Genomic DNA, 13,662 nt, shown 5'->3' with positions numbered 1-13,662 from the left:
CTGTTCAACATTTCCACTGCATTCTGGCTAAGTCTTGGGAGATGATGTGCTTCCAAGTATTGGTCAATTTCCTTCAGATTGTCATATTTCTGGGAATAAAATTTCTTGTAATACTCATTAAGGAGTTTTTGAATTTCTAAAGGGTCTGTTGTTATTTCATCTTTTACTGTTTCTGATCAACGAGATTAGAGACTTTATTCTTTTTTTCTTGGTTAGGTTGGCCAGAGGTTTATCAGTTTTGTTGATTTTTTCAAAAAACCAACTTTTTGATTTGTTGATCTGTTCTATAATCCTTTTGTTTTCAATCTCATTTAATTCTGCTCTAATTTTGGTTATTTCTTTTCTTCTGCTGGATTTGGTATTGGAATGTTCTTCCTTTTCCAACTGCTTGAGATGTCCCATTAAGTTGTTAACTTCCTCTCTTTGCATTCTCTTGAGGAAGCCTTGCCCTCTTAGGACTGCCTTTGCGGTATCCCAGAAGTTCTGATAACTCGTATCTTCATTATCATTTTGTTCTGAAAATTTGGTAATTTCCTTCTTGATCTTGTCTCTGACCCATCTATCATTCAGCATAAGGTTATTTAGCTTCCATGTTTTTGTACGAGTCTGCAGTTTCCTGTTGTTGCTAGGTTCAACTTTTATTCCATGATGGTCTGAGAAGATGCATGGAATAATTTCTATTCCTTTAAATTTGCTGAGGTTAGATTTGTGGCCTAAGATGTGATTGATTTTGGAATATGTTCCATGTACTGATGAGAAAAATGTATATTCAGTTTTGTTAGGTGAAATGTTCTGTAGATGTCTGATAAGTCCAGAAGTTGAATAGTTAAATTTAAATCTAAGATTTCTTTGCCAAGCTTCTTATTGGAGGATCTACCCAACACTGCCAAAGGACTGTTAAAATCTCCGATTATGATGGAGCTGGGAGAGATCAAGTTGCTCATGCCAGTTAGAGTCTCTTTTATAAATTGAGGTACATTCTGGTTGGGTGCATAGATATTGATAATTGAGATCTCATCATATTGAGTATTGCCCTTAACAAGTATAAAGTGGCTATCTTTATCTTTGGCTACTTTTGTTGGTTTAAAACCAATTGTATCTGCGAATAAAATTGCAACATCAGCTTTTTTCTGCTTTCCATTAGCCTGGAATATAGATGACCATCCCTTCACCCTGAGTCTGTATTTGTCTTTTAAGGTAAGATGAGATTCTTGTATACAACAGATGTCTGGTCTAAGTTTCTGTATCCAATCAGCCAATCTGTGCCTCTTTAGGGGACAATTTAAGCCATTCACATTGATTGAAATTATTGATAAGCCTGATAACATTTTAGGTATCGAGTTGTTCAAATGTCCAGTGGATGTTTTTAATCCTTTTGCCACTGTAGAAGTTGGAGTTTGATCAATAGTTTCTGAGTTAGTTTATTTTTGTGGTGGAGGATTGCACTGGTCATTATGGAGAATAGGTCTGAGAATATCCTGGAGAGCTGGTTTAGTTATGGCAAATTTCTTCAGTGCATGGATGTCATTAAAGTATTTAATTTCTCCATCATAAATGAAACTCAGTTTAGTTGGATACAGGATCCTGGGCTGAAAGTTATTTTGTTTTAAGAGATTAAATGTCGATGACTACCCTCTTCTTGACTGAAAGATTTTGGCAGAGAGATCTGCAGTTATTCTAATATTCTTCCCTTTGTAGGTTATGGTTTTCTTATGTCTCACTGCTTTCAAGATTTTCTCTTTCATATTAACTTTAGTGAAGTTAATTATGATGTGTCTGGGGGATGTCTTATTGGGGTTGAGTCGTGCTGGGGTTCTGAAGCTGTCTGCAATCTGAATTTCAGGATCTCTTCACATATCTGGAAAGTTCTCTTTCATAATTTCATAAAGAAGAGCCTCTGTGTTTTGCGAAGCAACTTTGTCACCTTCAGAGATTCCTATAAGGCGAATATTAGTTTTCTTCAAATTATTCCAGAGCTCTCTGAGAGAATGATCCATTTTTGCTTTCCATTTCTGATTCTCTTTGTATGTATGGACATATTCAGAAGCTTTGTCTTCTACATCTGAGATCCTTTCTTCTGCCTCCTGCACTCTGTTACCAAGAGATTCTACCATATTTTTCAGGTCTTTGAGGGCTGCAAATTGTTGCCTCAGTATTTCAAAATATTTGGTGGTTTTGTCTTTGAATTCGTTTTATTCTTTAGTGAACTTTTGGAATACTCCTTGAATTTCTAGTTCTATCTTTGCCTCTATTCCGTTTATCTTATTTGCAATCCAAATTCTGAGTTCAATTTCTGACATCTCAGTCATTTGTTTATAAAGGGGATCTTTAGTTTCATCTACCACCTCCTTTCTTGGGTGGGGTTGACCTACTCTGGTTATTCATATTATCAGCCACATCCTTTCTTGGGGGGGGGGTGTTGATCTATGAATAACTCTGGTTATTCATATTACCAGAGCTTTTCCTCTGATTCCGCCCCATGATTATTTTACCCCGTTTGACTTTTCCCTTTGAGGTTTGTCAAGGACCTGTATGGTGTTACGGCCTAAGAGACTGGGGACCTGTTTGGTGTGTTGGGGCTAAGTGGCTCTGTCTTATTTTCAGCTGGTCTCTGTCTTGCCCTAGTGATTCAGTTACTCTTGGTTAAAGTCTCTGCTGTGGAGAAATATCAGCAATTAAGTCCTTCCACCCCCCCACAAACAACAATTGGGCAAGGAAAATCAAACCTTTCCCCAACCATATACCCTGGGTGTCCCTTTGAATAGTGCCTGGGTGGTCTTCCCAGTTTAAGGGGTCAAAATCAGTTGTCCCAATCAGCACCAGTTTCAGGTGGAAAAGTTCAAATGTGTCCGGCAGCTAGTTAAGAGGGGTCTGCTCGCAGCTCAGATATAACTTGCTCCAGTGTTCTGTGAGGGCAAAGGGACCTACCCAGCAAATGGGTTAGTCTGGGAAGGTTAATACCTCCTTCCCCACCTTGCATCCAGTCACTCGAAATCCTATTCACTCCAGTAGGCAACTGCTCCCGGGGTTTATGACTGCCAAAATCACCTGGAAATCTGCGTCCAGCAGGGGGGCCTTGCATGTTTAAATTAGGCTGTGGACATTCTCTCAATTCCAGCCCTTTGCCTTCTATCCTGGCTGGATTCCTCTGCAAGTCAGAGGCTGCTAGAGCTAATGAGGAACTCAACCCTGGGCAGCAAACAATTAGAGTTTACACTCAGGTGTCAATCCCCACCTCTGCCCGCCTACTGCCTTTATCTCAGCATTCCCCTGAGAGCGAGGTACTTGCTGGGAAATCTGAGTCTAGTCCGGCAGGGGAAGAATTTAGGCTTTGGAAGTTCTTGCCATTCCAGCCTCACACCTTCTGTCCCATCTAAATTCTTCTGCAAGTCAGAGGCTGCTAGAGCTGGTGAGGAACTCTCAACTCTCAACTCAGGTGTCAGTTTCAGCCTCTGCCCGCCCACTGCCTTTGTTTCAGCTATAGTCGCCTGAGGGCTGGTGCTAATGGTCTCTTTAGTTATGAAAGATACCAAATCCATTCTGCCTGTGGCTGCTGTCCGGAACCTCTGGTTGCCCAGAGAGACGGGGCTTGCTTATCTGGAATGGCATCAGTTTGCAGCTCAGGATGCCACCATTGCTATATGGCTTCCTCTGAGCCAACTTTCTTCTCCTCACTGTTGTGCCACAGTCAGTACAGAGCAGCAACAGCCCTTTTCCCCCTCCACTTCTCTCTAGGAGATGCCCAAGAATCTGGACTCCATAGGTAACAAACCTCCAGACTTTGGGGTGAGTGAGTGGGGAATCCTTGGAGTTCATTTTTGCAGGTGGAGAATATATACAGTTTTAGTTTTATGCATGGCAGGAGGGTGCCGTGGCATGCCAACAGGGGTAGGAGGTCGAGTTTTTAGGGGGTTTCTCCCGTGGGATAAAGTGGGAGGATGTTTGAACTCTGCTTGCTTGTTTGTATGGAGTAAACTGCGAGCACTTCTTGTGGGGGAGGGGACTCCCGTCCTCTTGGTGGTGGATTTTGTACCTTTTGATTGTATTTTTTGGGGGTCACAGCTCGCCTCAGGAAGGTTGAAGTGTGCTCTTCAATCTTCTCTCTTGGCTCTGCTCCAGACCATCAGCTCCCTTGCTAAACTTCTGTCCTTTATGCCTCCTTTTGGACAGCAGCTTTTGTAAAATGCTGGCTGCAGTTGGCCATCTTGGCTCTGCCCATCAATACCATTTTCTTACTCTAGTCTACTTACTTTTTTTTTTTTTAACCAAATGTACAATTTATTTTGTTACAGGCTAATAAAGTAACTATATCTGTTATTTAATACATTTGCTTTTTATGTTATATATACATATATATATGTGTGTGTGTGTATATATATATATATATATTTTTTTTTTTTTTTTCCTGAGACAATCACACTCTTGTCACCATGGCTTAGAGTACCATGGTGTTAGCGTAGCTCATAGCAACCTCAAAGTCCAGGGTAAAGCAATCCTTCTTCCTCAACTGAGTGGTAAAATAGGTGAGCACCACCATGAGTGGCTAATTTTTACCATTTTTAGTCAGATGGGGTCTGACTCTTGTTCAGACTGGTCTTGAACTCCTGACCTCAGGCAGTCTTCCTGCCTCAGCCTCCATGAATGCTGGGATTACAGACGTGAGCCACTGTGTTTAGCCTTAATTTGCCTTTTATCAGTTAATAAAAAAGGGTAGAAATATGAATTTACACTGTCTTTTATAATGATATATTACCTTTATTGGTGCTCTTTATTTCTTCATGTGAATTAAAATTGTTGTCTAGGGTTGATACTTTCCGTTTAAACAACATTTTATAAAATGAATCTGTTAGCACAGAATTTTTGTTTTCTGTGAATGTTTATTTTGCTTTGAAATGGTTTTTTTTTAAATTTTTTTTGAAATGTTGATTTTGCTAGATATAAATTTTTTGATAGTATTTTTTTTCTTATGGCAGTGACTTTTTTTTAATCAACATAATTTAATTATGCTACCCTAAACAAACCAAAACCAAACCCACTACATTGTTTTTGATAAAACAATTATTAATCTTATTGATATACTTTTGCAATGTTGAATCTTTTTTTCTTGCTGCTTTCAAGATTATTTTCCTTGCCTTTGGCTTTTCAGCACTTTTACTATAATATATCTAGATGTGGATTTGTGTTTACTCTTAGTTTATTGAGCTTCTTGAATGTGCATACTGAATCTTTCTTAAATTTTGGAAATTTTCTGTCATAATTATTTCAAAATATTTTCCCACTCCTCTCTTTATTCCTTCTGTTTCTACCAATACAGAATTGTTTGTGTACATACATAATAGTGTCCTATACTCCCTGAGGCTGTGTTCATTTATCTTCATTTCTTTTTTTCTCTGTGTTCTTTGGTTTGCATTATCCCTATTGATCTAAGTTAATTAATTCTCCTCCAGTTCAAACCTGTTGATACAGGGATCCCCAACCCACGATAGGGACCCCCCCATTTTCTGGGCCTAAGCAAGCTCAATAATTTGATTGTGGACCCTAAATAAAAGAACTAGGATGATGAGTGTCCCACCTCAGTTGCCACTCCCAGAGCCAAAAATACACCCTAAACAAACCAAAACCAACTTCCTACACAAGGGCAGTTTTAAAATTAACTTCTTCCCTCTAACCCCTAGCTCCAAATGGTTATAACATTTCATTTCCCCAAAACCTCCCTGCTCACAGGATTGGCAAAGCAGTATATAACCCCCTAGACAGAAGACCCATATGAGCTACCCACTTGGGAACCCTCTTTCAACATGCTGAAAGCCCTGTCCTTTGTTCTACTCTTATCTATAAATAAAATCTGTCCTTTAGCTTACTTGTGTGCTCTGTGGATTCATTCTTCAAATTTGAGACCAGGGACTTTGGAGAGGAGAGAGTCTGACTATACTGTCATTGTGCTCCTTTAGGAAGTTGTTTTAGTTATGCTTTCAACTCTAGTGTTAGGGTGGAAAGCTCAGTAGATACTTGCAGGATGAGAAAATATTTTCTCTAGACCAAGATTAAGATATAAAAGTATATTGTTTATTTTGTATTCTTAAAGGGAGAGAGGTACCATGTTTCCCTGAAAATAAGACACTGTCTTATATTTATTTTTTCTCAAGAAGACACACTAGGGCTTATTTTCAGGGGATGTCTTATTTTTATTAAGTATAATACAACAGTCAATATTTATTCAAATACAGTTAAGTCACCTTCTTCTGGAACCTGACGGGGGAACTGACCTTGTTGGTGGGGCTGGCACTAGTGATGCATGAACTCCTTTCCCCTAGCGGTTTGTACATGCGCAATAGGATGCCTGCACTGCGGTTACCTGCGCAAGTGCGAAGGGCTCAGAGAAAAGCACTGTGGCAAATAAAAGGTATTCCAGTCTTCCTTACTGCTCTGCACTGAAATGTATGGCATGGCTATGCAGATATGCTGCCTAGCCATGCCCATCACTAGGTCTTATTATCTGGGTTGGGCTTATATTTAACAAATGCATAGAAATCCTGCTAGGGCTTACTTTTTTGGGTAGGTCTTTTTTTTGGGGAAACACGATAGGTGAGAGAGGGAAAGAGTGGGAAAAGAGAGAAAGCAGAGAGATGGCTGGCATGTCAAGGAAAGAAAGGAAGAATGCCTATGCTGAGGTCAAATGGCTAAGTGCATTTGAAGGGATCAAAGAGGAAAAAGATAATCACAGTAAAATTCATAGGATGTTGTAAAACTATCTCTCTTTCTCTGGGAGGATGATCAACAACTGCCTTCTATCTTTTTAGCAGGTGAATGATGAGACACAGGAGTTTATGATTTTGTTGTTTATTCTGTCCTGAAATATCATTTTGGCAGGGGCTTGAGGTCTAAAGCTCAGCTCATACCCTGTTGTTCATTCAGAGATGACTCAGGAACACTTGAGGCTATAGAACAGATTCTCAAAGATGTGGAGTTGGTGAATGTAGGAAGAAGGATTTACATGTCCTTTCTGTCTGTTCTTTTCAGTGGCTTATGAAATCAGAAATCAACAGGGCATTGCTAGCAAGAGGGCAGAGAAGCAGGTAGAGACAGATCATGATATAGTCCTTATTGAAAAGTATGAGTTACTGATTCCTCTATCATTTCATTATGAAGACTGACCATCCTTATATCTAGGATTTATGTTCATTTAAAAAAAATCTTAATATTATTGCATCTTGAATCTGCTTCTGTAGGCATTATTTCTTTTAGTTCTTGAATCAGTGTGTGTGTAAATATAACTGATTTGAAGTCTACCTGCTAAGTATGATGTCTGGTCTCTCTTTTTTTTAAGGCTACTCAAGTGAACCAGTAGGAGTAGAGAAGGAACAAAGGAGTCTATAGCTGGTTGAGATCAGTTAGCTGTAAACACCACTGGGCTTGGACCAACCAAGGCCCTCATATAGATTGTTTTGGTTGCTTGCTCCCCTCTACCCCCATTGTCATGAATAGGTCATACTTTCTTCTTTGGACTCATGTTTTGTGATGGTTATTTATTTTTGAAAATGGGATATTTCATATAATGTATTTATATTAAATCCAGTTCTAAATACTGATTCCCTCCCTTCTTCCTATTCAGGATATATTTTTGTTTGCTTATTTGTTTTTGACTTTGCTGGTCTTTTGTAGTGAAATCTTTTTCTTCCACAGGGAATAGCTTCTGATGCCATTTTTCAAAGAGTATAGACTTGGGTATTTGTACAGTCACCCTGAGAAGACAATAGTGTTAGCAGGGCTGTCTTTGATTGTCTCTTTTCCTTAGCTGTCAACTGTCTGATTTGTTGGTTTCACATGTAACTGTTAAACATCACATTTTGCTTGCTAATTGCTCACATTTATTTTTGACAATGACTAGGGCATAAATCTCTGTATAGTCTGATTTAATCAAATTCTAGGCCTTTTGCTGAGGTAGTTTTTGAGGTTAGTACTTGAGGTTTGTTTTAATTCCAGGAGAGCTCTTGTTAGCTTTATTTCCCCTTGGTTTTCTCTGGTAAACTGTATAGCTTTTTGCTCTCATGTAGCTACCATGATCTTTATTTTTTTTCTTTCTTTTTTTTCTTTCTTTTTTTTTTTTGAGCATACATTTGGGTTCAATCTTCCCCAGTCTGTGTTCCAAATAAAATAAGTTCCCTTGGGTAGGTCTTCATAGCTCTCTATTTTCAATCCTTCCTCCACCTGTGAAGAATCACCACATTGCTGCTTTGAAGCTGTGAGTCAGCATGGTGTACTGTTTTTCTTGGAGTGACACTCCATTTCATGATCAGGGCACTGCATGGGGCAGTAGAAGACGTTGGTGTTCTATTTTGCCTCTTGTTCTGGCGTGGACAACTGCTTTATGTGTGAGCTGGAAAAGGATGATCAGATAATATTCGCAGCCTACTACAACTAGGGCAGATCTTTACCCTATGGTGGAGGGGGGTTGTTAAATGAGGGGGCAACATCTTGGCTATACTTGTCTAGATTTTAACCTCTATACATAAAGCTGAGAGGATGGGAAATGCACTCTTCCTCTCCCACTAGGGGTGGAGGGGGGCATCTTTCTTTTTAGCCATACCTACTCTGAGTAGACCTTTTATTACACTCAGCTGGGTGTGGATGAAAGAGGAACTAGGCCATGACACGAGAACCGTAGACTCACTTCTTACCCAGATTTAGTAGTTTTCCTTGATAAATGTTTCTTCATTTGCTAAATGCCCTTGGGATAATTTTTGGAGGCTTTAAATGGTTCTTTTAAAAATACTTCTCACTAGTTGTCACACTCAGGAGAGCATATGTGGAGATCCTTGCACTGCCCTTTTTTTTACTTCATGCCCTGGTATAGAATTTCAATAGTAACCTGTAAGTAGTTGCAATGGAAATTTACCTTTCTTAAAAAGCAGTGTACTTTTGTGTTTACACATATTTCTTTCCTTTCTCATTCTCTGACTCCTACTGATGTGTTAGGCCAGACCAGCTGAGCTCCCTTCTTACCTGCCTTTCACATACATGGATACTACTCACTCTTTGTCACCCCTGGTTGTTTCCTCATTTTGACTTTTATGGCCAGGATTCATATTTCTACTTGGGGTACTGGAATTGGTGACTCTTTGATTTTATTCTCATCTCGACTGTTATTGGCATATATGAAAGCTACTGATTTGTGCGCATTGATTTGGTATCCTGAGACACTACTATATTCCGTGATCACTTCTTAGAGCTTTGTAGTTGAGTCTCTTGGGTTTTCTAGGTATAAGATTCTGTCTTCTGGAAAGAGTGAGAGTTTGACCTCCTCTGTCACCATTTGTATACCCTTGATATCCTTCTCTTGCCTGATTGCAATGGCTATTTCTTCCAGCACTATGTTGAATAGCAGATCTGAGTGGGCATGTTTTTAGTTTTACTCCATTCAATATGATATTGGCTGTGGATTTGTTGTGGATGGTCTCTATTAGTTTGAGAAATGTCCCACATAAGCCTGTTTTCTTGAGTGTTCTTATCAAGAAAGAATGCTGGATATTGTCAAAATTCTTTTCTGATCAATTGAGAGCATCATATGGTCTTTGATTATGTGGTAAATTACATTTATAGATTTATGTATATTGAGCCAACTTTGCTCAAAACCTACTTGATTATATATAACTTTTTAAAATTTATTAAATCATAGCTGTGTACATTAATGCAGTCACGGGGTACAATGTGCTCGTTTTACGCACAATCTGAAATGCTTTCATCAAACTGGCCAACATAACCTTCACGGCATTTTCTTAGTTATGGTGTTAAGACATTTATATTCTACACCTAGTAAATTTCACATGTACCCTTGTAAGATGCACTGTAGGTGTGGTCCCACCAACTACTTTCCCTCGTATAACTTTTTTAATGTGTTGCTGTATTCTGTTTGCTGAGATCTTATTGAATATTTTTACATTGATATTCATTAATGGTAATGGCCTATTGTTTTCTTTTTTTGTTGGATCTTTTCCTGGTTTTGGAATAAGGATTATAATTACTTTACAGAATGTATTGGGGAAGGGATTCTTTCATTCTCTATGTATTTTGGAATACATTATACAATATATGTACTAGCTTCTCTTTGAATCAGAATTCTTTGGTAGAATTCTGGTGTGAATCCATCCAGTCCAGGGCCTTTCTTTTTTGTATAATTGCAATTTCACTGTTTGACATAGGTCTATTCAAAATTTCCAATTCTTTCTAGTTGAGTTTGGGAAGTTGGTGTGCTTCCAAATATTGGTCCATTTCCTCTACATTTTCATATTTCTGAGAATGTTTTTTATAGTAATCATTGAGTATATTTTTTATTTCTGTGGTATCCCTTGTTATTTCCCCTTTATTGTTTCTGACTGGCATTATTGGAGATCTTTTCTGTTTCTGGTTAGTCTGGGCAAGGGTTTAACAAGGGAGGTAAGAATCCTGGCTTTTAAATTAAGTTGCTGTTATATCAGTTTTTTCCCAAGTCACTTTTACATTTGGAGAATTTTAGAACTCATGGTACTCAGCATATAAATGAGTCAATACTAAGATTTATTACAATGAGGTAGTAAGGATATGCAGCTAGTTAAGAAGAAAAAGACTGAGGCAGAGTCTTGAGGAATCCATTTGCAGGCTTCCTGCATTATCAATTTTTTTAATCAAAAAATTAAAAGATTTTTATTAATCTTTTCAAAGAACCAGTATTTTGTTTCAATGATCTTCCAAAAGATTCTTGTGTATTTAATTTCATTTAATTCTGCTCAAATTTTGGTTATTTCTTTTCCTCTGCTGGGCTTGGGAGTATATTATTCTTCCTTTTCCAATTGCTTGAGAAGGTGCATTACATTGTTGACTTGCATTCTTTCTGTTTTCTTGATGAAGGCATCAAATACTATAAATTTGTCTCTGAGGTCTACCTTTGCAGTACCCCACTGGTTTTGATAGTTTGTGGCTTTATTATAGTTTATAGTTTTGTTCAAGAAATCTAATGATATACTTCTTAATGTCACCTTTGACCCAGCTGTTGTTCAGCATAAGGTTATTAATTTGGTATGAAGATCTCTGCTATTGCTGACTCAAACTTTTATTTTGTGAGGGGTCAAGAAGATATAAGGAATGATTTCTATTCTTTTGAATTTGTTGAGGTTAGATTTGTGTCTTAATATTTGATCAATTTTGGAGGATGATCCTTGGGCTGATGAGAAGTATTTTTAATCAGTTTTGTTAGGATGAAACGTTCTGTTTATGTCAAGTCTCATGAGAAGAATTTTTAATCAGTTTTGTTAGGATGAAACATTCTGTATATGTCAAGTCCATTTGTTCTATGGATGTGTTTAGATCCATTATTTCTTTGTTTAGTTTCTGCTTGGAGGATCTGTCCAGTATTGTAAAAGGGGTATTAAAATCTTCAACTATTATGGTACAGTAAGATATATTGTTCAGACCATTTAGGATTTGTTTCATGAATGAAGGAGCATTTAGCTTGGGTGCATAAATGTTAAATATTGAAATCTCTTCATGTTGTGTGCTTCCCTTGATCAGTACAAAGTGTCCATTTTTGTCTTTTCTTATTTTTGTTGGTTTAAATCTAATTGTATATGCAAGTAAGATTGCAGTCCCTGCTTTTTTCTGATTTCCATTTGTCTGATTATTGTTTTCCATCCATTCACCCTGAGACTTGTTTTATCCTTTGAGATAAGGTGTGTTTTTTGGAGAGAAAGGATATTGGGCCTGAGCTTTTGTATTCTGTCAGCCAGCCTGTGCCTCTTTATAGGAAAATTTAAGCCATTCACATTTATTGAGAGAATTGATAGGTACAGTGGAGTTTTAGTTATCTTGTTTATCAGAAATCCAGAGATTGTTTTCATCCCTTGCATCATTGTGGGAGCTAGGCTTTGTTCTTTAATTTCTGGGTACATTTACTTTGATGGTGGACTATCATGCTGGTCATTCTGAAGAAAGGGTCTGAGTACTTCCTGTATAGCTGCTCTAGTTATGGCAAATCTTCCAAATTTGCATGTCAGTGAAATATTTGCTTTCTTCATCACAAATGTAACTCATTATAGTTTGATATAGGATCTTGGGTTGAAAAATGTTTAAGAGGGTTAAAGGCCAGTGACCATCTGGCTTGGAAAGTTTCAGCTGAAAGATGTGTGGTCATCCAAGTTAGTTTTTTAAAAAAATTTAGACATATACACTAATGTGAGACAGAGTTTTTATCATAGCAGTTGAAATCAATAGATATTTTGCCTGGGGGAAACATTTCATGGATGGCATGTGTGAAAGAAACTGGCTTTTGTATGAATTAGAGCAAGATATAAATTTAGGGTTATCAAGTTTCATTTTGAGGATCTTGGGGAACTTGTTTGATCCCTAAATTATCTGATGTGTAAATACTACAAAGGCATACTCAATAAATATTAATTTGAAATCCATTTCAATAATTTTATAATACCTTTTCCTTCTTGCCTTCCATCTTTAGGGACTACCCAGTTGTATATTAGCATCCATTTTTAGTCTTCACCTCAATGGTCTGTGATGAGGATTTTGAGCCTATAATGAAAAATAATTTTTACCTCTTAATATACAGAACTGTAATACTATGAAATTGACTTTTTTTTTTAACTTGATATAGTTTGAATTGTGAACCAAATACTTGCTTAAATTTTTTTGAGGTATCTTGTTGAAGGTATGAGGTATGAGTAAGATCTACTTTCAAAGTGAGATACAGAATTCAGAGTTTAACTTTAAAATACTTAGTGGGTGGAAAAAACATTAATTTCTTCTTTTTTGTTGTTTAGGCAGCAGGAGCAATTCGACCTCTTGTATCTACTGTCATTAGTCCATCTGCTGATGGGTGCTTAGACCACTCACTAGAACGTGCCAGATACAGAGCAAGTGAAATGCCACAGGCTTTTCTATTTGATGTGATCTATGAAGCATATCAGCAGGTAAGAATCTTGGATTTTAAAATAAGTTGCTGTTATGGCAGTGGTTTCCCAAGTCACTTGTATACTTGGAGAATTTTAGAACTCATGGTACTCAGCATATAACTGAGTTAAAACTAAGATTTATTACAATGAAGTATTAAGGATATGCAGCTGGTTAAGAAAAGAAAGACTGAGGCAGGGTCTTGAGGAATCCACTTGCAGGCTTCCTTATGTTCTCTCCCTCCCCTGAAGAGTCACACAAAGCACATCCCCCTGCCCACCTCCCAGCAGTGAGAATGCAGCAATATGTATGTGTCAACAGAATGAAACCCAGTCTCTCTAAAGTAAGTTACAGTGGTTTATTCTGAGTGAGATGTGTGTGATCAAGTCCAAGAAACCTTGACCCAGTGGTCTCCCTGTAGTTGGGCTACATATTGATTTTACACATTTCAGGGAAATGGAATTACATGAAAAGTCATAAATCAATACATTGAAGGCCTACATTGATTTGGCCCCAAATGGCAGTCCATCTTGAAATGGGGGATTACAAGTTATAGGTGGTGTTAAAGACTTTTTAGATTTTTAATTGGTTAAAAAAATGAAGCTTTGTCTAAAGGCTTGGAATGTTTTAAGTTAAGATAAGGAAGTCTGTTAATCAGAGATAAGCTACTGGACATAAATTATTATACAGGACATAGACTCAAGTGATATACTCATATACTGAGACTCA

The 13,662-nt window shown here is 37.7% G+C and overlaps 1 protein-coding gene across 1 annotated transcript in view; it reads left to right on the top strand.

Moving 5' to 3' along the window:
* Positions 1-13,662, top strand: part of ISPD (isoprenoid synthase domain containing) — a 308,561-nt gene that overhangs the window by 33,580 nt on the left and 261,319 nt on the right. The window contains exon 3 of the mRNA XM_003782721.3: positions 12,804-12,953. Within this exon, the coding sequence (XP_003782769.1) occupies positions 12,804-12,953 (150 nt within the window). The remainder of the gene's footprint in view (positions 1-12,803; positions 12,954-13,662) is intronic.

The sequence above is a fragment of the Otolemur garnettii genome, unplaced genomic scaffold (genome assembly GCF_000181295.1).
Source record: "Otolemur garnettii isolate 467f Iridium unplaced genomic scaffold, OtoGar3 scaffold00005, whole genome shotgun sequence".
NCBI classification, from domain to species: Eukaryota; Metazoa; Chordata; class Mammalia; order Primates; family Galagidae; genus Otolemur; species Otolemur garnettii.
The sequence above is the reverse complement of the archived record's forward strand: the minus strand, read 5'-3'. Positions and strand labels throughout refer to the sequence as shown.